At 41.7% G+C, this 23,726-nt stretch overlaps 1 protein-coding gene and 1 non-coding gene across 15 annotated transcripts in view; both read left to right on the forward strand.

Moving 5' to 3' along the window:
• Positions 1–23,726, forward strand: part of Mia2 (MIA SH3 domain ER export factor 2) — an 89,029-nt gene that overhangs the window by 26,494 nt on the left and 38,809 nt on the right. For 3 of the 14 annotated variants that reach the window (XM_031357896.1, XM_031357898.1, XM_031357897.1), the window contains exons 8-15: positions 9,208–9,339; positions 10,801–10,822; positions 10,919–11,007; positions 17,647–17,718; positions 19,265–19,291; positions 19,932–20,042; positions 21,297–21,368; positions 23,035–23,139. In XM_031357896.1, the coding sequence (XP_031213756.1) occupies positions 9,208–9,339; positions 10,801–10,822; positions 10,919–11,007; positions 17,647–17,718; positions 19,265–19,291; positions 19,932–20,042; positions 21,297–21,368; positions 23,035–23,139 (630 nt within the window). Of the gene's footprint in view, positions 1–1,170; positions 1,326–1,810; positions 1,894–2,081; positions 2,104–2,249; positions 2,362–2,886; positions 3,057–9,207; positions 9,340–10,800; positions 10,823–10,918; positions 11,008–17,646; positions 17,719–19,264; positions 19,292–19,931; positions 20,043–21,296; positions 21,369–23,034; positions 23,140–23,726 lie in introns of those variants that run through there. The other 11 variants (XM_031357907.1, XM_031357900.1, XM_031357903.1 and 8 more) reach the window with 11 other exon arrangements.
• LOC116081359 lies at positions 7,017–7,138 on the forward strand. The gene has a single exon (XR_004114849.1). It is a non-coding gene; the product is annotated as a small nucleolar RNA SNORA26 (small nucleolar RNA).

Consider the following 23,726-nt stretch of genomic DNA (forward strand, 5'->3'; position numbering starts at 1 on the left):
AAAAAAAAAAAAAAAAAAAAAAGAATTCTGGATTCCCTTGAAAACTGAAACATTGCCAATCGAGATGGCTCTAGTGTGGTAAACCGGAGCTCAACCCAATACTGCAGAGGAATGTAGACTTGTAGCGTTCAACTGCTTTACGTGCGTTCTGACAGCTTGCCTTCTCTCGGGCTGTTAGCCCATAATCATTGGATTAAATGTTCTGAAGAGTCTCTAACACTCCTGAAATCTATCAATCTGGGCACAGCTTTGACGCACATATAGCATAGATCTGAAAGGCTTCAGGAAACAACAACAAAAATCGGGGCAATTTTCCACTTAATTTTGCATGAAAGGGGTTCTTTTTCTTCTCTAATTGAGGTGATTGTTTAAATAATTAGTATTTCAGGTAGATCATTGTGTAGACATGCTTTTCTTGTATCACTTGAGGAATAGAAGTACACATAACTTCTTAGCAACCTTATCTTATAGCCGAAGAGCCTCTTGAAGTTGTAACATGCATCTACTCCTCCCCTGAATGCTCCATTAGTAATAAGCAAGGAAATTGCCCAGCTCCTGTTGAACAGGCAGCTCCCGATTCAATGTATTCTGGGAACAACTCTTACATCATAGACTCAGAGACTAGCAATGTGGCGCAACTTGTCAATTTCCTTCCCAGAGAGGAGTGCTTATGTGTGTCACACCGGTGCCTGCCTAAGTGGGAGCGGCTGGTCCTTACAGCTTTGACATAGGGATTCATGAGGGAAACCTGTTTCTAGGCCGCGGTGGACTAGGTTTTCTGGTTAGCAGTTGTGTAGTGTTCCTGGATGTTTTCCCATAGTTATGAACACTGTTAATATTTACTGTTCATTTCCTTGAAAGCAGGTCCTTTGTAACAAGATCTCATGTTTACTTATGGGAACCAGTCTTTGACTACCGTTCCCTTGGTAGAAATTATGAACTCTAGATGAATAGACTAGAGTAAAAGTTGTAGTGTCTCAGCGGTTGCAATCTTAGGTTTTTTCTTCCCACTTGTGGATTTTAATGTGTGATATATAGGCTATCTAAGAAAGTACTTATGTGCAGTCGTGTGTGCACACATATATCCCACAAGTTTTGAGGTCCGTGGAATTGGATTACGGGTTGGTAGTCACAGCTCCACCTAGAGTACCCCTCCGTCACAGTGTCAAAACAGGATCACACTCTGTGGAAACTGGAGTGCAGAAGGTATTAAAATCTGGACTCTTTCTCAAGGATATGAAGTATTCAGGAGAGCTTTAGTTCCATGTTAGGGTGTTTTAACATGAACGTCCTAAGAAATGGAATTGGAAGGTCAGGGTGACGAGGTAAGTGTCTACACCACTGTAATGCACTCAGAAGTTAGACTTGGGGATTTGCACTGATTGTTAAGTTTACTATTTTTTTGCTACGGAGAGATCTTTGCTATAGGCATGCTTGGGTTTTTTCTTCTTCTTTTTAAAACTTCACTTGTCTCATTTATGCTTTTAGCATTTGATGTGATAACTTATTGTAGATTTTTGAAAGGGGCATAGATTAACATAAGGAAGATAGGATGAGCAAAGCAAGTTTTTTCTTTTCTGTTTACAAGTCCTAAAAGCCCAATAAGTTGTAGAGCCTATTGAATATGCTAAGACTCACTGTAAAATTTTTATTTGAGTAGTACAGCATCCTAACTGAACCTTAAACATCTCTGAAATTTCTAAAAAAAATTTGAGCACGCTTCTTTTCTGACTTTCATATTCATAGAAGCTGATTTCAACACAGTCCAACGTGTACAAAAGTTGGGACTACCTTTAAACGGGAGTATTAAGCAACTTCTGCTATCTCCTGATAGTAGCAGTTTCTGAAACTCCCTAGGGTGATGTGGCAAAGAACAGTTTGAGTACGGACAAGGTAGGCCTCAGTTTGGACTTAGAAGTCACTGGCTGCGACTGTGGCTGTTTCTGGTTTTGTGTGTTGAGTGCTTGCGGCATGAAAGCGATGTGTTTACTAGTAAGGGAAATTTATACAGGTTTCTGATTTTATCGAGTTCTCTTGGGAGGGGCTGCTCCTTTTTGAGTCTCTTCTCTGAAGACTTGCGTTCGTTTGGGTAGGGACGACCGGGTAGGTAAAGGAGACATACACCCCAGAGGCAAGGTATCTTTTAAACCCTACGTTTAAAACCGTCTCTCCCGGTACTTCGCGCAAGGGCTCTAAAAATAGGGCCCTATATTTAGAGGGCAAGCTGCTACATTTAGTTCTTTTCTGCGAACTTCTCGTGTCGGGCAGGAGTCCGCACGGGCTTGAGGTGACACTCCGGTCCCTAGGGCTAATGCATTTTCAGACTGGGGCGCCTGGCCAGCGTCCGCCTTGTGGACACAGGTGAGCGAGCGTGCGAGCGAACCCGAACGCTGGCCCGAGGAGGACGGAGGACGGACGTGTGCTCGGTCAGGAGAGGTTAAACTCTGACCGGACCACACAGTGGACCCGAACGCCTTCGTGTCCAGAGTCCGAAGTGCTGACTCGGCAAGCAGGACGCGCCGGCTCGTGCGCCCCCGCGGGTCGTTTCTTCTGGCCACCATTATGGCGGAGGCCGGCGTGTCTGTGACGGTGGGGTCCCTTGGGGTACGCCAGCGTGGGGGCTCAGGCTCTAGAGGAGCGGACGTGGGCGCGCTGGGAGCCAGGGCGAAGGAGGCGAGACCTTTTTTTTTCACCCCGGGACTGCGCCCCAGGTTTCGGGGTGGAAGGCTGCAGCCGCGAGGTCGAAGGCCCGGGAGCGGCGTGCGGGCCCTTTAAGCTCGGGCGAGGACGTGGCCGCCGAGCTCCAGCGGTAGAGGGGGGCGTCTCCGCCGCGCCGGCGAGACCAAGGCCGGGGGTGTGACGCGGGCTCCCCCCGCAGGGCCGCAGTGGTGCGCGCCGGTTGCTAGCGTGTTCGGGTTCCCAGCGCTGCGCCCATCGCGCCGGGCCTGCTGCTGGCCGGCGGGCCGGCTGTTAGGTCTCCGCCCGTGGGCGCGGAGATGGCCGGGCCCTGGGCGGCGGCGGGTTGTGCGCGGCGGGTTCTGGAGCAGCTGCTCAGGGTGAGTTCTGGGCTCGGGAGCCGTGGGCCCGGTGGAGCCGTGCAGATACGGCAGGGAAGCCCGAGCTCCAGTGCGCCCGCCCGGCCTGGGCTCGGCCGCTGCTTGCCGCGGGGAAAGGGGCCCGGGGATTGGCAAGGTGGTGTGGACGTCCCAGAGGAGAGCCTGTTTTGTTCCCGACCCCAAAGTCAATTGCCTGAACGCCATTTATTTTGAACAGGGGTCAGTTACACGTGGTTCTTCTGACTGTTGGAAACTGGAGTTTCTTAGTGATGAAACTTCTTGTCTTAAGTGGACGCCTAAGCGGGGGCCGGAACTAAGATTTTAATTCTGCATTATTTTTCCCCGGTAAAGAATGCCCTTCTGAAATGCTTTAATCATAGCGTTCTTCCTCCCTTTCACATTGTTAATGTAAAAGGTGTTCTTGTACACTCTAGAGAAAGTGGACGCTCAGGAGCCAAAGTAAATTTTTTTCTGTTTTATTTTGTAATCAGGTGGCGGAAGTTTTTCTCCTTTAGTGTTTGTAGGTGTTTTGTCCTTGTTGTTGATAATGTTTCGGGACCACACACACACACACACACACACACACACACACACACACACACAGAGTTTTTGAAAACTGCATTGTATTTTTTTAAAAAGACCATTTAAATACTGCAGCTGTTCTGATTAACCAGTTCGGATTATCTTCTTGTTTTGTGAATTTAAAGTAGTGTTGCCATGCCCGTGTTTCATTTATTTATCCAAGTGTAGTGTGTGCACCCGCCCGTGAATGAAAAAGTTCTGTGGAGGTTCTAAATGAACTAAGGACTTTGTCACTGGCATCCTGTTGTCTTTTAAAGGAAAGAAGACACACAGTCCGTAGTAGAAACCTAATACTTATAGAAGCACACATGCAAAGCAAGGAGACAGAGAGATTGTATATTCTTGGGAGGTTGGGAAAGTCTTAACAGGACGAGCAAATAACTAAATTGGAGAGTACAGGAACTCTGCTGCTCAGAGTATAAAGTGAGCTAAGGATGGGATGTGAAATGATGCCTGCTGTAGACAAGTGGGTCCCAAGGACTGCTGTGCGGTGCAGGAGAGCCCTTGAAGGCTTTTCAGTATTTGGGAATCTACTGTAGATTTTCCTGGTAGTAGTATGTAGGTAGCTCAAATGTCAGGGAACAAAACTCAAACAGGAAGGAGAAATGACCCCGGTAAGGATACAGAAGTTTGCTCCAAAATGGGGGCTAGGAACAGCTGAAATGGGTCTAACTTTCTTGATTAGATGTGCAGAGGGGTGGGTTGTGGGGAGAATCTAGAATACTCCTAAATTTCTGTCTGTGTCAGTTAAATTATCGAGATGAGGTTTATGGGAAGAGAAACATATTGTAGATGAGAGATAATTTCAAATCATACACATCTCCCTTCATTGAAATCAACAGTTAGTGCCCAGGGAGATAGATGAGTGGGTAAAGGCTTGCTGTCTAAGCATTACCTGGAGTTGGAGCCCACATACAAGATAAATGCTAGGCTTGCAGGGACCTCTAACTCTTGCACTTGGTGGAGGTGTGTGCAGGGGACTCCCAAGGGCTCACTGGTCACCAGCTTAGCAAAGAATGGGTGAGTTCTAGGTTCAATGAGAGACCTTGCTTAGGAAAATTAAGATGGAGAAAGACATCTCTGGGTCAGCCTCTGGCTTTTTTGTGCATGCATACACAGTGTACACATATATACACACAGGGAACAGTTGCCAATATTTAGCTTTGATAAGGTTGGTAATAAGGGATGAGAGGGGATGTCAGCTTTTGCACAATTTTTTGTGTGGCTCAGTGGGCTAGGTTGATATGTTTGTTCCTGGCTCTAGGGAACAGTTCTTTTCTTCTCTTTAATACAGTGTTAGTTGTGGGTTTTCTATCAACACCACTTGTCAGATGGCCGAGTCATTTTCCTGATCCAGTAACTTTTTAAAAAAGGTTTTACACTCATAAATTTCTCCTTTATGCACTGCATTAGCTGCATACTATAAGTTTTGTTGTGTTACTTTTTTTCAATTTAATCTGAAAGTATTTTATTTTTATTTTAAAAAATATTTTGTTTTACGTGTATGAGTGTTTTGGTCCTGCATATATGGCTATGTACCAATATGTTTGCAGCCTGGAGATGTCAGGTGTCAGATTCCATGAGACTTGAGTGCTGGGAATTGAACTTGGGTTTTCTGGAAGAATGATCAGCAATCTTAGCTGCTGAACCATCTCTCCAGCTCCTGGAAATATTTTCTAATTTCCCTAGCTTGACTTGGAGGCATGGTTCAGTGGGTAGGGCACCAGCAGCACAAGCCTGGTGGTCTGAGTGTAGATCCCCAGACCCACATTCAGTGTTGGACACAGCATAGGCATCTCTAACCCTAGCTGATCACCACTGGTTTATGGGATGAGGAGCAGGAGCCTCTTGAGAAGCATATGGGCTAGCCTGGCTTACGTGACAGAGCGTCATAGGAGAAGCATATGGGCTAGCTAGCCTGGCTTACGTGACAGAGGGTCATAGGAAAGTCAGTATCAAACAAGGTAGAAAGTGTGAACCAAAAACCTGAGGTTATCTTCTGACTTTATCATATGGGCTTGTGGCACTAATGTGCCTACACTCAAAATAATTTCCCTTATGACTTAATTTTTCATTGATCTGTGGTTATTTAGTAGTATATTATTAATTTCCACATTTGTAAAATTTTCAGGTTTCTTTAAAAAACATTGAAAATGATATATTGTGTGTGTGTTGAGCATTTTGCTTGCATGCATGTCTGTACACCGTGTACCTTGTGTGTCTGGTCTGGTGGAGGGGTGGAATCGGAGTTGTGGATAGTGGTGAGCCACCATATGGATGCTAGGAACCAAAATTTGTTTTGTCTATAGGAACAACATATAAATGCTTTTAACTGCTGAGCCATCACACCAGCCCTTCCTTCTGTCTTTGATGGCTAATTTTAATTTATTGTAATCAGAGATTATACCCTTCTCAAGATTTGAATTGTTTAATCGATTTTTTATTATTTTAAATTATGTGTATGTATGTGTCTGTGTGTGCGAGAGCACATGTGAGTTTAGATGTCTGAGGAGGCCAGAAGAGGGCATCAGATCCCCTAGAGCTGGAGTTACAGGCATATGGTTGTGAACTGCCTGACATGGATTGTGGGAATGTCGTGAACTCTGGTCCTCTGCAATAGCAGTAAATGTACTTCACTTATCTCTCTGGGCTGGGCTGTGGGATTTTATATTTTAAAAAGTATATTGAGCTTTATTTTAGCTTGATTTATGGATTTGTTCAGAAGACCCTTGTGTGTACAGCTGAGAATGTGTTTTCTGCTATTGTGTGGTATTTTGTTAGTATGTAAGGTCTGGTTGGTTTGTAGTGTTGTTCTAAGTCTTCTCTTTTTATGCTGGCTCATTGAAAGTGAGATCTTGAAATCCCTAATGACTATCAACGAATTATCTGTTTTTTTCCTTTACTTCATTTTGTGGTTCTTTTGTTGGGTAAAATAATGACCTTTATCTTAAGACTGAGCTAGCTTTGCCATTACATGATGTTGTTCTTTGTTCTTAGTAATAGTTTTTGTCTTAAACTATTTTTTTTTTTTATCAGATATCACAGTTGTCACACCACTTATGACCAGTTAGAATCTGGGGCCACTGAGGGAGGAAGAGTTTTGAGCTGGCCCAGGAAGAGGTGAACTATGTACTCAGCTGTGTGCATGGTGTGGAAGAGTGTTTCAGGAGAAGCACTGTGGAGCGGTCTTGGATATACAGTCTTTGTGGGGAGGGATGGTGGCAGTAGTTGCCTTTTCTTGAGTATCTGCCCTTGTGATCCTTGAGGCCGATGCTTGTTACCATTTCTTGGGGGTAGGAGACCACATTTCTGTGTACTGCTGTCTGAAGGAAAGAAGAGAGAGACAGAAGTAGGTTAAAAGGCTTTTCACCCTTTCCTGTGCCCTTTTAAGGTTGGTGCTGTACTTTAAGAGGCTAACACAGAAGGGTAAAGGAACTCTCCATCAAACCCAGAGAAGAGGCTCCACACCTCCTCTTTGGATCCTGTCTGGAGTCACAGCTGAAAAAAGAAGAATAAAGATACAGGGATTAAAAAAAAAGACACAATATTACATTCTTTTGTAATATTATGTTAATAAATTAGATAGCAACTTGGAAGGAGTCTGTGTAGACACAATAGCTAAACATAGATTTTTTTAAAAAGGGTAACTATTAGAGGGTTGGTTGGTTTGTTTGTGTGTGTGCTCGCACCTTTGTCAGGTCCCCAAGGGGGAGATGGCTGTGGAGGGTCTAGCTGGTCCATGCTGATGGCTGAAAAGAATCAAGCCTGATCATTCTTTGAGTTCTTTCTCAAAGAGGTGTGAGTGTGTGGTGTGGAAGAGCCTTTCAGAAGGAATGTAGCGAAGCCTGGCTTAAACTAGGCGGGGCTTTGGGGAGGGATGGTGGGAACAGTTGCTTTCTACTGAATATCTGTTCTTGTGGTCACACTGCATTATTTTAACTCAAGGAGAGATAGGAGGGAAGGATTCAAATCTCAAATTCAAAGCTCTATCCGTTGTTTTATGACTACTCTCCCACTCCCACCCAGCAAACTGCTGATCTGGTGTGTCTCCCCTGTAGGGAAATATTTTGTTAAACCCAATGTATTGCAGGATATTTGATCACACTGTGAAACTTGAGATTTTTTTTTTTATTTACTGAAAAAAAAAATCTGTTTCTAGTTGTACTTGGTCTCAGCCTTAGCACACACCTTTAATCCCTCTGGCTGGAGTACAGACACACCCTTAGTGTGCAGCTTTAATCCCAAACAATGGAGGTAAAGTTAGTCTGTAGAATGAAACACCTGTGTGAAAAGTGATGTCTGATTGGCAGACAAAGTGAAGAACCAGAGAAAGATTTGACAGAATAGGACATATATCCAACTCTTACAAGGAGAGAGAGGAAAGGGGAGCTTCTTAAGAGAAAGCAGGGCAAAGAGAAGAAAGGTGAATGTCTTAGTCAGGGTTTCTATTCCTGCACAAACATCATGACCAAGAAGCAAGTTGGGGAGGAAAGAGTTTATTCAGCTTACTTCCACATTGCTGTTTATCACAAAGGAAGTCAGGACTGGAACTCAAGCAGGTCAGGAAGCAGGAGCTGAAGCAGAGGCCATGGAGAGATGTTCCTTACTGGCTTGCTTCCCCTGGCTTGCTCAGCCTGCTCTCTTATAGAACCTAAGACTTCCAGCCCAGGGATGGCACCACCCACAAGGGGCCCTTCCCCCTTGATCCCTAATTGAGAAAATGCCCCACAGCTGGGTCTCATGGAGGCACTTATCCAACTGAAGCTCCCTTCTCTGTGATAACTCGAGTCTGTGTCAAGTTGACACATAAAGTCAGCCAGTACAGTGAAGAAGGCAGTTTGACCAGGACAGTTGTACAGACACAGGTTGTTGAGAGAGAACAAACTAGATACTTGTGAGGACAGAACAAGCCCGAGAATGAAGAAGCTAGAAGATTTGAATGTATTGCTAAAGTTGAGGCCAAATAGAGCAATTCAGTCAGAGTCGGAGAGAGAAGTCAGATTGAATCAGTCATCTTGGAGAGGAGTTTGAGTCAGAGGGCTGAGTTGAACCAGAAAGACAGAGATCAGAAAGAACTAAGAAGGGGTGAGCTTATTCAGCAGCAAGTCTCAGAGGCTGGAAACGTTCTAGGCCTAGATAAGATTTTATGGAGAGTAGAAGCTACCAGGACTAGGCCTAGGTTAGCAGACAGAGGCAGTAAGCCTCAGAGATGACAGTTGTGTCATCTCTGTGATGCATATGTGTATCTGTATCAGGCAAATGAAAGCTACTTTCCTTCCAATGCATAGAGATAAAATAGGAGTTTGAAGTCAAGGGCCTCCCCACCCCTCTGAGCAATCTCTTCATAATTCTTCAGTGGTTTGAAAACCATTGTTTCACCACACTGTTGCTCTTTACCCAGTCAGAACAATTGTAAGTTGCCAGAAGAAAGTGGTCAGAGGCGGAAATGCTCTATATTATATGGCAGCCTGTTTCATATTCCTAGAGTCGACCTCAGCCACCTGTCCCTGCCTTTGTAATAGTGCTGTGGAGATGTGTGTTTATAGGCTGATCTTCCTTTGTCCTGAAGGTTGTGGCAGCGCTGCCTGAAGATATGAGAGCAGACGTTAATCCCAATGGCTTTTCACTGGAGTTGGCAGTATGTGTGCTGACCATTGGACTGCTTGCCATTGTCTTGGTTCTGTGGAGAGGCTTCCGATCAGTAAGTAACCACTGCACGCTAAGAGAATTCTCATTCTGGGTTTTTTTTTCAAGTTTTTTATTTTTTAAGGTTTAGTTTATGTGTATGAATGTTTTGCCTGCATATGTGTATCTGTATCACGTGTGTGCCTGGTACACAAGGAGGTGACAAGAGTGCATTGGATCCCCTGAAGCTACAGTTACAGATGGCTGTGACTACTATGGGTGTTGGAGTTGAACCCTGGTCCTCTACAAGAGTAACAAGTGCTCTTAAGCACTGAGCCGTCTCTCCAGCCCTCATTTTGTCTTTAGACTAAACAGCAAATTGAGAAACTTATTGTTATTTCAGAGAAATAAGTTAGGTCATAGTGCTCTGGGTAATATGTGGTTATTAGAAACTGAATATAGATTCAGAGAAATGTTTTCATATGTAAGGATTCTTAAAGGATTCTTTGTAAGGACAGTACACACTAGTACCAAAACCCCACCCTTCTTCCTCCTTCCTCTTCCTCTTCTTCCTCCCCTTGTTCCTCCCCTTCACCTCCCTCCTCTTTTAATCTGTGTTTGCTTCAGCAGTATAAAAAGCCAGCAGATGTATCTACCTCCCAATTTAGAATAAAAAACATGACCACTCATTCAGTTAATAATCAGATGGTTAATTCCCCTCCTCCCCGTGCGTGCTGTGTAGACTCACCCCTGTCCCAGATCCTGTATTGCTTATTCCCATAGTTATATTTATTTATTTATTTGTAATGAGAGTCTTACTGTATCCTTTTCTTTCTGAGCCATCTTTTTAGATGTTGGTCTGTGTGCTTCTGACTCCATTTCTGATTTCCTCGTGGTTTTCTGGTGCCCTCCAGAGAGAGCCCCTCTACTCTGTGTTGCCTTTCCTATATTTCCTGTTAATACACATCTTAGGATATCTTGTCCTTTTGATTCTCTCTTCCCTGTCTCTCCGTCTTTCCTAGGTAGTGTAAGTCTTCCTTTTGTTTGTTTCCCTTGATCCTTTTGCTCTAGCCGCGGGGGCTGTCTGTCACAAATGGTTTTATCCTTCCTTCACCAGGGCTGAAGCTTAAGGAAGAAAGGCTTGGGGATTTTAGAGTCGTTCTGTGTCTAGAGCCCCGTGGTATTTCTTAGACTGTTTTATTTTAGCTATTAACAGTAGGAGTCTTAATAATAGGGTCCTTGAAATACTTCCTGTTAGGGCCAGATATGTGTGTGGGAGACATGGGTCTGAGTGAGGTAACTGGTTTCTTTAGACTGAGGCTGCTTCCGAGCCTTTCATGTGATAACACACAGTGTGAGTCTTCCATAGGAGACCTGACTATGTATAGAGTGCTTTCATCAGAATAGAATACCTCCGGGTAATTTACTCACAGGAGGCCATAAGAAGTTGTTACCTTAGAAGTTAGGAGTAGATGTCAAATAGATTTACTTGAAGGTATATTTGTTTTAATATACTTTTGTTAAAAATTTGTTTCAGATTCAAAGCCGATTTTACGTGGGTAAGTTGTTATTTTTCTATTTGAGAGTTCCTCATTGTATATAATTTAAAAACTTATAATAGTTTAGTCACAGTTAATTTTCTTTTTCTTTCTCAGGGAGAGAAAAAAAACTTGCTCTTGAGCTTTCTGCCCTAATCGAAGAAAAATGTAAACTACTTGAAAAAGTCAGCATTGTTCAAAAGGAGGTAAGGCATGTGTGGAAATAATGTTGGCGGTAGGGTCTGGAACTTAGTGGTTCTCCCTGGAGTACCTAATGCCTCCAGAGCTCTGGTGCAGAGCTGTGTTCTGTGGCTCCTCACCTCCGTCTCTTAGTCATCTCTTCCCTGACTGAATGCCTCCAGAGCTCTGGCCCAGAGCTGAGCTCTGTGGCTCCTCACCTCCGTCTCTCTTAGCCATCTCTCCCCTGATTGACAGAATGCAGCACCTTGATTTGTTTATTGGTCATTTAGATAGTCTTTTTGTGAAGTTGCCTTTTCAAATTTTTTTCACTCTTAAAAAAATTACATTATTATTATTGTATGTGTCCACTTGTGCCTGTGCATGTGCGCCTGTCACGTTGGTCATAGGATTTGTGAAAGTCACTTCCCTCCTTTTCCCATCTGAATCCCAGAGATTGAAATCAGATTATCAGTTTTGGTAGCAAGCTCCTTAATTACTGAGTCATCTTGCTGGCCCATTTCTGCCCTTTTAAAGACACTTACAATCTTTTCACCTTTATGTCATATAGAAGTAGGGTTTTTGTTTTGTTTTTAACATTTTATATTGGGGTTGGGAATTTTAGCTCAGTGGTAGAACACTTGCCTCACCAGTGCAAGGACCTGGGTTCCGTCCTCAGTTCTGAAAAAGACAAAATCACAAAAAAATTAACATTTTATATCTATTATATAAGTTGCTAGATATATGGATTGCAAATATCTTCTGCGACTTATATTTCTGTTTTGTTTGGTGTCTAAGAAAACGGGTTTAGAATTAGTAGAGTGTAATTTGTCTGGTTTTTGTTTTTTGTTTCTGTTGTTTTGCTTCCTGCTTAAACAGATTTTTGCTTATCAAGGATGTAAAGATATCCTTACCTGTTATCATGTAGAGACTTTATTTACTTTTTTCATTTGGGCTTTGTGTTAGCTTGCTAGGGCTGCTATGACCAAATGCCAGTTTACAAGCAGGAAGGAACTTTGTTACAGTTCTGTAAACAGGAGTCCAAGATTAAGGTGTAGGCAGGCTTTGCTTCTTCAGTGCCTGTCCCTTGACCTTTGATAGACATGCTTGCTTGCTGCGTCTCCCTCTGTCCTGATGCCCTCTTAGGATACCAGTCATATTAGTTACCATTTAAAGGCTTTGTCTCCAAATAACAGACACATTTGGAGGGGACTTAAGAGATGGGCTCTCTTTGTGTAGTCCTGGCTGTCTTGAACTAGCTCTGTAGCTTAGGCTGGCCTCAAATTCATAAGTGATCTCGCTTGAGTGTTGGGATTATAAACGTGTCACCATGCCCAGTTTCAGAGTATCTTAGTTAGGGTTTTACTGCTGTGAACAGATACCATGGCCAAAGCAACTCTTATACAGAACATGTAATTGGGGCTGGCTTACAGATTCAGAGGTTCAGTCCATCATCATCAAGGCAGGTGCATGGCAGCATCTAAGCAGGCATGGTGCAGGAGTAGCTGAGAGTTCTACGTCTTCATCTGGAGGCTGCTAACAGAATACTGACTTCCAGGCAGCTAGGATGAGAGACTTATAACCCACACCCACAGTGACACACCCAACTCCAACAGGGCCACAATTTCCAATCCTGCCATTCCCCGGGCCAAACATATACAAACCATCACACAGAGTAAACATTTTCATAATGTTGAATTTTTATCTGTGGATTATAATTCATTTTTCTGTATATGCTTTTTCAAGTTTTTTTGGTTCTTTTTTTTTTTTTTTAAAGATTTATTTATTTTATTGTATGTGAGTACACTGTAGCTTGCAACAGTTTTTTTTTTTTTAAGATTTATTTATTATTACAAATAAATACACTGTAGCTGTCTTCAGATGAACTAGAAGTGGGCATCAGATCTCATTATGGGTAGTTGTGAGCCACCATGTGGTTGCTGGGATTTGAACTCAGGTCCTTTGGAAGAGCAGTCAGTGCTCTTATCCACTGAGCCATCTCACCATCCCAACAGTTTTTTTGTTCTTAGATTTACTCCTAAATATCTTCTTTTAAAAGTTATTTGTTTTATTTCTAATTACGTGTGTGTGTGTGTGTTTGTGTGTACATGTGTACATGTGTACATGTGAGTCCAGAGTCCAGAATCCAGAAGGTGCCCCTGGAGCTTGAGTTACAGGAAGTTCTGAGCCACAGAATGTAGTTGCTGGGAACCAAACTCAGGTCCTCTGCTAGAGTAATACATGTTCTTAGCCACTGACCCACCTCTATAGCTCTCTCTACCCATTTTTGTTAAGGCAAGGTCTCACATAGCCCAGGCTGGCCTCAAACTCTATGTAGCTAAGGATAACCTTGAACTTATGGATCCTCCTGCCTCTACCTTCCAAGTGCTAGGGATTCCTTTAGCCCCACAGCTTGGTTGGGATACAGTTCATACAGCACAGTTGACTTGCCCATGTGAAGTTTCTAGGTGAGTTAGCTGAGGTGATACATGACCATAAGCCCGGCATTTTGAAAGCATTACAAATTTGATTATAGTAGGATAATTACAAGTTTGAGATTATCTTAGGCTTCATGGTGAAATTTCATGTCCTTTCCAAAGTAAATAGATGAATGATAAATAGATGATATTCACAGACTTGGATATTCATGATAGCAATCAGCTTTTGAATATTTTTTTCTTTTTTTTTTTTTTTGGTTTTTCGAGACAGGGTTTCTCTGTGTAGTCCTGGCTTTCCTGGACTCACTCTGTAGACCAGGCTGGCCTCGAACTCAGAAATTCGCGCTTTTGAATATTTATATTACCCAAAGAAATTCTAAACTTTTGTTACTACTCTCCCTCCCCATTTTCCCACTTTATACATAGTTCTAGTTACTTATATGCTTTCTGTCTCTATAGGATGTTTTTCTACACATTTTCTTTTCTTTTCTTTTTTCCAAGACAGAGATTTTCTGTGTAGCCTTGGCTGTCCTGGAACTCACTTTGTAGACCAGGTTGGCCTTGTGCTCACAGAGATTCACCTGTTCTAGGAAGCTAATACAAAGCCCAAGTGAAAAAAGTAAATTGAGGACAGCCAGGGCTGTCTTTCACAAAGACTCAAAGAATCCCTGTCTCAAAAAAAAAAAAAATTGAGAGAGAGAGCTTGGGGGAGGGATGGGGAGACAGCTACTGATAGTAACTTATGCCAATAATCCCAGCACTCAGGAGGCTGGGGCAGAAAGAGAACTAGCTACAAGTTCAAGGACAACATGGGCTATAATAGGAGACTGTTTCAAAAGAGGAAGAAAGAAAGAAAGAAAGAAAGAAAGAAAGAAAGAAAGAAAGAAAGAAAGAAAGAAAGGAAGAAAGAGAGAAAGGGAGGAGACAAGCACAGTATTTGCCATCATGTATCTAGCAAGGGCTCTATACCTAGGATGTATAAAGCTGGCAGCATTCAGAATGATAAAGCAGGGTAGAGAATTCAAGGGCAGCCTGGGATGCCGGTAAGGGTGTTTCAAAAATAAGTATATATGTGACAGGTGAACAAACTGAATAAACTTTCCTGCAGAGAAGAAGATAAACTTTAAAGATACTCAGTGCCATTAGCCTGCAAGCAATGACTGGTAAAGACCAGTGTGCTAACAACAGCACAGCCCACACTTAGAAGGATACAGACAAGCTGGAGCACTCACCGACTAGTAGACACGCAAAATGATAGAACCACTGTGGAAGGTAGGCACTTCTACCAAAACAAATACTGACACAGCACTCCTCAGGAAACCCAAACCTTCTGAAAATGCGTGTTCTTTTTTTGAGATAGGGTCTCAACTATGTAGCCCTGGCTGGTTTGGAACTGAAAGAGATCTATCTGTCTCTGCCTCTTAAGTGCTGGGATTAAAGGAGTTAGAGGTATGAAAAGCAATAGAGAGAATAGTATCTATCAGTATTTAAGAAATGAAATGAAAGGGGACTGGGAAATGGAGCAGAGTGAAACATGAGAAAAGAAGAAAAGCATATGTATCAGAGGTATGAAAAGAAATAGAGAAAATATTATGTATTTGATTTAGAGGAAAAAAAGGACAGAGCCTTTTCCCCCAAGATGCCACTTCCCACATGTGAACCAAATACCTAAAGTATAAAAGTGTTCATAATAAAAAAAATTAAGAATTAAGAATTATGTATACATAATTGGAAAATTAAAATTAAAGATTAATAACACAAATGCAGAAAATGAAATGGAGGTGTTATGTTCTTGGTCCGTGCTCCTTCGGTCACAACAGTACTACCCAGGTTTTCTGTGATTTGCACAGCTCCTTGCTGGTCTGCCTGGGCTTGGGTGTTGGGAATCCCTTAGCTTCTGCTGTCTCCACAGACTGTGCTTCTGGGGCCTGTTTGTCCCATCTGGATGCTGTTCTAAGTTCTGCTGGCTCTTTCCTGTTCCAAGTGATCCCTTGTTCCATGGGGCAGTAGCAGGGACTGGAGAATGAGGCCTGTTGAAGTTCTACAGGGTCCTGTGCCCCATCTTTGGCACTTTTATGTCTGTAATTTGCTGCACTTTGCTCTTCTGCTGGTAGATTCAGCCTCCACGCTAGCGCTTGCCTTGGTCTGTCCTGAGTCCGAATCCTGCTCTTCTGTACAGTGCAGGGAGGCAGAATAGTGGGCCTTGGAAGGCTCTCACTCAGATTCCCTATCACTGTTTGCTGTGTTGTGGTCCACTCTCCTCACAGAGTCCAGCCTTGGATTTGGATGTCTACTTGCACTCTTTAGTGGGCTCCTCCCTGGTAGGATTCAGTGCTGCTGTCCGCTGTGACTGGATGTGCGTATGCAAGAAACTCCAAGTAGTCTTATTTCTCCTGTCTATGGCTCTTATTCCTCTGTATTATTATTCTGACTTTCTTGTATCCAGATTCCTGGCCTCCCAAATATCATTTCTAAACTACCACTGTGAATCGAGGCTTGTTCATTATTTGTCATGGACTATCTGCTGCTTTATTGAATACATTTGTTGGACTTGTAGTTTTGGGGGCAGTCTTAGAGGTTTCCTCTACATTTAACATGCTATATAGACATTGAGAGGGGATCTTCTTAGAGTCGTTTACGGGCTGTGGTCCTGCTAGTCCAACAAGAGCTGTCTCCCATCAGAAAAGCTCAGAAGCTGATAGCTGTTTAGTCCTCTGAGCCAGATGACCGAGTCTTTCATGTACCTTGGAATCCTGAAGAAGTAGGTTCTAATACCATCAGAGAATGCCTCAGTGGCAAGACAGATGAACTTGCCAGGGACAGGGAGGGCAAGCAGGCAAAAAAGTAAAAGCTTCCCTTTTCCATGCCCTTTTATAATATGAGCTGCCACCAGAAGGTATGGTCTAGATTTAGGATGGTCTTCCCATCTCAGATGATCCAGTTAAATCAAGGGGTACCTAGCTGTTTAGGTTTTAGTTGATTACAAATGTAGTCAGGTTGATAACCATGCTATCTACAAAAAGAAATAATGTCTAATTGCTGTCAGTAGGACTTCCAGCGCTGTTAGCCAGCCGTTGGGGGAGGGGATGCCCTTACCCTGCTCTCAGCTCCTCCCCATTAGTTGCATTGGCTGGATTTTTCGTAAATGACCTTTATCATGATGAAGGACTGATGTCTTATATATAAATCTATGCAAGTGTTGGTCAAAAAAGGATGCTGAATTTTGTTCAGCATTCTCTTGATCTATGTTCTTGAGTTATTTGTGTGCTTGTGTGGTCTGGTGAAGTGATGGATCATATTGACTGTGCCAGAGGGAAAGCCCACATGATTAGGCATATAATCTTTTTGAGAGCAGTGTTAAATTCCACTTTTTAGAAAAATACTTAGAATTTTGCAGTAATTACCAAAATGATCCTTTTTGAAAACAAGCACAAGATCCTGGCTTATAGCTCATCAGACTTAGCAGGTCCTGAAGTATATGCATTGTTTCTTTTTCTCCTGTTTCTAATTCTCCTAAAATCCTTACCTAGTTCCCTGCCTATGTGAGTGAGTCTCTTTTATAAGGAGAAAGAAGTGGGAACCACTGGATTTGCCTCTCTGAAGGTCTCTCTTCTCCCATATATCTTTACTGTTTAAATAGTTCTCTGAGGCCCTCAGACAGATTCTGTCTTTTGGTGTGTTATCTAGCTGTTGTTCAGCAGGAAGTTTAATTGGAAGCAACATAGTCCTCACTTTAATCTTGAGATATTTTATATTTAATTATTCATAGTTTTCATCCCTTGATTATTCTGTCTTTTAAATTTTTATCTTCCTTTCTTGTCTTATCTGTCATATGATATAAATGTCTGGTGGCCTTATTACTACACACCTTTCTACTGCAAAGGCTGGAGAAGCTGTTAGCTTGTTCAGGGCATGACAAACAACTCACATCTCTGGACGATCTCTACTTTATTCTTTTTTTTTTTTTATTCCCCTACCCCCTTATCTAATCTATTCTTGATGCTAGAATTTTTACCCCAGCAGACTTGGGTCAACTCTGCTAGTCACAGGTGTCAAGGTCTTCATAGGTTGCCCAACATGGTGGTTGTGACTTGTTAGGGGTTCTGGCTTTGTTTGTCACAGTGGTTAGATTGCAACACTGAGCTCAGAGTTGCTTCACAGGTATCTGTTGAGATACACTTTGGGGTCCAGTTTGTAGTCTTTACTTACGTGTTGCCTTGTTTCATTCAGTATGAAGGTTTAGAGTCATCTTTAAAGGAGGCCAGCTTTGAGGAGGAGTCAACAGAAGCACAAAGTTTGGAGGTAAAAAACAAAATATGATTTAAAAGCTAGGGCAAAGATTCTTATTACATAGCAAACTTTAAAACTATGTTACCTTCTCAAAAATAATTATCTGTGAGAAATATAAAATGGTGTATCAGGATCTTAAAGCTTACAGAAAAATTGGAGGAAATAAAACATTTGTAGATAGCATAAAACATTTAAAACCAAGACATTTTGCACTCTTATTGCTAACTTGTTTAGAGGGACACATAATCGTTTATCAGAATCTTATCAGTTTATAGGTTTATAGGGAGAAATCCTTTATTCTGTACTCCTAAGAATGCATTGAAGAGATGGTTCCTTTTTTGACATTGTTTGCTCCAGGAAGGAGATATAGTACTCTTTCACAAATTTAAGCATAGCAGGAGACAATAAATTATGTAAGTTGTGACCATGTTACCTTTTTGTCATCTCATGATAGTAGGTATTAACTAGGATTAGATCAGAGGTTTGCATGCTGGTTAATGTTTAATCCCTGTCTACAGACCATTTCCTGAGTTTTGTGTTCTATATACTCCTTCATGAGTTTTCAGTCACTCACATAATGTTATCACTGAATGGGGAGTTTAGGAGAGATACATAGTTAACTCAGTGATAGTTTTCAGCCTGGCAGGCAGGTTAGGATGTGATGGAGTGAGTTCCAGGTGGAAGTGTTGTAAAAAGTGAGTCATGAGCCTGCATGGTAGAAGCAGCCTGACTATAATGATGAGACAGGAGAAAACAGACCTTGTACCTTTAGTTTATGTGTTCATTCCAGTGTGACAAATCTGTCATTGTCTGTCCTCAGTAGAAAGTCTGTGTCTTGTGATTTAGAAATGCCCTTGTAGAATCCACAAGAAGTTGAAGACTCCAAATAAGTTCCTTAAGTTTTTCTCTTAGTTACCTATGAATATCCGCAAGAAAATTGTTAGTTGCTATGCATTGTTTGCTGAGCCTCTGCTTATAAGTGCAATCCCAATGGGAATGCATTTGTTTCCAGAATGAAAAGAAGTTAGGCAGGTGTGAGGGATGCCTGCTACCCTGACGCTTGGGAGGCTAATGCTGGAGGATGGCCAAGCCTATGCTAAACAGAGAAACAAAACACAAAAGCCAGTCAAAAGCCAAAACTCATAGTTTTAAAAGTTGTTTTGCGTGCATGGTAACAGGAAAATTGTTACTGGGTAACAAAGACAAACATTCAAGCTTGGTGTTATAAAACAGAGCAGTTTTTTGTTATGACAACAGATTTATGTGAATTATAAGTCAGATGAGGTGAGATTTGGCCAAATTGAGTATCTTAGAAAATACTCTGTTAATTGTAGTAGTTGAAAACATTTGTATGTTGTAATTGTAGTTAGACACAAACTATACTGTAATACAAGTTTTGCAAAGCTTGACAGTTGACTTTGAGGTAAAAATCAAACCAATAGAATAATTTTGATTGATATCAGAAGTCCTATGATGAAATACTCAAGTTTGGGGAGATTGTAAGTAAACAGTCTTTTAAACTACTATAACACATTTTGGTTTTGTTCTTTTTAACAAGTTTGTTGAAGGATCACAAATATCAGAGGTATGTTAATTACAGTATTTAAAATTCAATTTGACCAATCTAATAATCATTTTAAATTAAAAAGATTACAGAAAATATGTCACTCAATGGAAAATATGATGCAGTCTTGATTTTTAAATTAATTATTTTTTATATTAAATTGAACTTGCCATTTCTCCTGTAACACACTTTTAAACATGCTTTAGAACTAGGTTGACAAGCTGTGCTCAGTGGATTTTCTACCTGCTTTTTTTTTTTTTTTTTTTTTTCCGAGACAAGGTTTCTCTGTATAGCTCTGGCTGTCCTGGAACTCACTCTGTAGACCAGGCTGGCCTCGAACTCAGAAATCCACCTGCCTCTGCCTCCCAAGTGCTGGGGCGTACGCCACCACCGCCCAGCTTTTTTTTTTTTTAAATAAAAGTTTTGTTGGAATGCAGCTGTATTAGTTCCTTTAGGGGTCGCTTGTGTCTCTCGTTAGCTGATGGGAGCCTGATATGCTTGTGCTCTTATAGAGGTTGCTGGCAACTGCTAGACCTGCTCTTATCTTAATACTAGAGAACAGATGTGTATAGTGCCATAAACCTCTTTGATTATGCTCACTGATTTTTGCTCTAACTAAAAATTCTTATGTTTGGCTGTTAAAGTTGGCTTTCTATTTTAGGCAACCTATGAAAATCTGGAAAGATCTAAATCTAAACTTGAAGATGAAATACTACTCCTAGAGAAAAAGCTAGAAGAAGAGAGGGCTAAACATTCTGAACAAGATGAGTTGGTAAGTCATGTCTACTTCAACAGAATTACCAAAAGGTTATTGAGTTTTATACATTTACATGATATTGATCAAAATATCACATGCATGCCAGCCATAGTGACACAAGACTGTAATCCCAGCACTTGAGAGGAAGAGGCAGGAGTTCCAAGCTGGCCTGGGCTGCATAAGGAGAGGAGACACTATCTTCAAAAATGAAAATGAACAAAAATCAATAAATCAAACTCTCGAACCAACCAAACAAATAAGTCTAACCAAAGCAAAAGCAAAAAAAAAGCCAAAAACCTCAAGCACTTAAACAATAGACTCGAAAAGGCCACAGAGCACCGCGCCTCCATCTTTAGCCATTCCTGTTAGCTCTAGTTCTTTACATGTTACCATAGATCTTCTTTGCATACTTTCTTTTAAAGATGTATTTTTATTTATTTTATGTATATGAGTACGCTGTAGCTGTACAGATGGCCGTGAGCTGTCATGTGTGTGGTTGCTGGGATCCGAACTCAGGACCTTCGGAAGAGCAGTCAGTGCTCTTACCCGCTGAGTCATCTGTTTTCATTTGTTGAGGCGGGGTATTAGAATACAGTGCAGTCTGTAAACTGTATAGCCCAGGCTGCCTCAGGCTCATGATCTTCTTGCCTCTGCCTCCTACCTACTGGGATTACAAGTGTTTACACCCCCACACTTGCTCTCTTGCACATTTGTATAGAAATTTTCCATATTTGCTGTGAAAGGAACATAAACTATGTTACTTGAGTAATCATATTAAAGTTAGAAATGTGTTAAAAACATTATAACTTTCTAATTTAAATTCTGGTGTAAGGAAAATCTTGATGTGTATGACATAATTTAAATATGACATTAGTGCTGGGCAGTGGTGGCACACACCTTTAGTCCCAGCATTTGGGAGGCAGAGGCAGGCGGGTTTCTGAGTTTCAGGCCAGCCTGGTCTACAGAGTGAGGTCCAGGACAGCCAGGGCTACACAGAGATACCCTGTCTCAAAAAAAAAAAAAAAAAAAAAATGTCATTAGTGTTCTCATCTTGAACCTAAAAAGTGCTATGGTACATCGAAGCTGAGAAATGTACTATTATATGATGTGTAAACTTCTTTTGAGCAGATAGTAAGCAAGCTGACAATGCACCCACATCTGAGCTCTCACTTTTATTGATGTTAATGTAACAGTACACCTAACAAATACATGTTATGTTGTAGCTAATGGGACTTACTAAATACTTACAGACTGACACTCTCTTTCCAGATGGCTGATATTTCAGAAAGGATACAGTCCCTAGAAGCCGAATCAAAGTCTCTCAAATCACAAGTAGCTGAAGTAAGTTGAATTACTCTAATTGGTGTGTTACTTTTCAAAAACATTTACATTTTCATGATATTTTTATTATTAGGTATGTTAGTCAGAGTTTTCTAGAGGAACAGAATTAATAGGTCATCTCTTTCCTCTCTCTCTCTTTATCTGTCCATCCATCCATGTCTATTTGAGGATATTTGGGATGTGATATCAAAATATCACATGCATGCCAGGGGAATTTATTAGAATGGCTTACAGGCTGTGGTCCAGCTAGTCCAACAACAATGGCAGTCTACCAATGAAATGTCTAAGAATCCAGTAGTTGTTCATTCTATGAGGATGGATATGTAACCTGGTCTTCAGTATATATCAGGATCCTAAAGAACTAGGCTCTAATGCCAGTGAGAGTGTGAGAACAAGCAGACAAAGAGCAAAAGCTTCCTTCTTCAATGTCTTTTATATAGGCCACCACCAGAAGATTTGGCCCTTATTAAAGGTTGATATTGCCACCTCAAAAGATCCTGATAAATGCGATTTAAGATCTATATTAAAGGTGGTTCTTTCCACTTAAAATGATTTAATTAAGAAAAATCCCTCACAGGTATACCCAGCCTGCTTGAGTTTTAGTAAGTCCCAGATATAGTTAAGTTTATAATCAAGAATAGCCATCGTGCCAGGCGGTGGTGGTGCACACCTTTAATCTCAGCACTTGAGAGGCAGAGGCAGGCAGATCTCTGTGAGTTCAAGGCCAGCCTGGTCTACAGAGCAAGTTCCAGGATGGCAGGACTACACATAGAAACCCTGTCTTGGAAAAACAAAACCAAACAACAACAAAAAATAGCCATCATGTTGGCAATAAAACATTATATTAGCATTTTAGATAAGGGGAATTATCTCAGTTATCTCTTAATATGCATTTTATAAAACTTGAGTTACTAAAGTGGAATTCATTTTTCACTGGATAGCTTTAAACTGTGGCCATATCTTGAAGTTGTATAACATTTAATAATAAACACAAATTGTCTCCTACAATAGGAGAGGAGTGTAGGAGAGGAGACAGAGGATAAGTAGTATTGTGGCTCTCTTTCTGGAATAAGCACTCAAACACCAATGAGTGCAGAAGAGAGGAGGAGATGTCACCAGGAGCCGGGACAGCTGAAAGGCTGCTATGCTGAGTCTAGTCTGTATTCTCATTTTATGCTCTAAAAACACAAGGTGGGGCAGGCAGGCGAGCAGGACTTCACAGAGGTGTAGCTGACAGTCAGCAGGTTGTCAAGGGTCACGACCCATTATTTCGTGACCCTTTCTCCAGGTCATTCTGCTCCAGGTAGCGAGTGAAGTCATGCTTAGCATATAGGCAGTGCAAGCAGTGCTGGAAGTAAGTCATTAAATAAATTGATAAAGCAGTATCTAATAATTGGACTTTCCTGTCTTTTCTACTTCAGTAGTTAACAGAATTGACTGCACAGTACATGGAAGGTTCAATAATTTGCCCAGAGTTACATGGTGAATGAGTGGTAGGGCTTGGACTGGGTCCTGGGTCTCGGCCAGCCTTGTTTGCTTCATCATGTGCCTCTGCTGTTCATAGTGACGTGTTTTGGCCTTTGCTTAAGTTCTGTGTTCTGTAGAGAATATATAAACCTGAGGTGTTCTGTTAAATTGTTATAAACTGTGTATTTGTTTTGCTTAGGCCAAAACAACCTTTAGAATATTTGAAATCAATGAAGAGCGACTCAAGGGAGCAATAAAAGATGCCTTGAATGAAAATTCTCAACTTCAGGAAAGCCAGAAGCAGGTTTGTAGCCTGTACAGACTCTTCTAGATACTGAATGTAGATTTTGAATGTTCTGGGCAAACTCACAACTGATCCATACAATGGAGTCCCATTCATGAGGGGCATTTGCTGAAGAGCACAAGGGCAGGGCACTTTCCCATGCATACTTTGTATCTCTGGTAAAGGGCTGAAAAGTATTTCTTTCTGTCTTTGTTTTCTCCAGTGAAAGAAATAAGCCAAGGCAGTCAGCATTCTGATAACCGCAGGAAACAGCAGTTAACACAACCCTCAGTAGAGAATGCTAGGAAGAGTTAATGGATTATCAGTCTGGGGCCTAAAGAAAGGAGGAGTTCTGGGGCACATAAAATGAAAATTTAGCTTTTATTCTTATCCCCCTGCCCTCAGGCACTCCTACAAATATACCCTCCCTTCTCCCAAAACAGTTTTTGGCATGGAAATTTTGTCTTGTCTTGTCTGTCTGTCTGTCTCCCCCACCAATTTTTCTCTCTCTGTCTCTTTCCCTCCCTTGTTTCCTCTTTCCCTTCCTTCCTTCCTTCCTTCCTTCCTTCCTTCCTTCCTTCCTTCCTTTCTTTCTTTCCTTCTTTCTT

This window comes from Mastomys coucha, unplaced genomic scaffold (genome assembly GCF_008632895.1).
Source record: "Mastomys coucha isolate ucsf_1 unplaced genomic scaffold, UCSF_Mcou_1 pScaffold6, whole genome shotgun sequence".
Classification (NCBI taxonomy): Eukaryota; Metazoa; Chordata; class Mammalia; order Rodentia; family Muridae; genus Mastomys; species Mastomys coucha.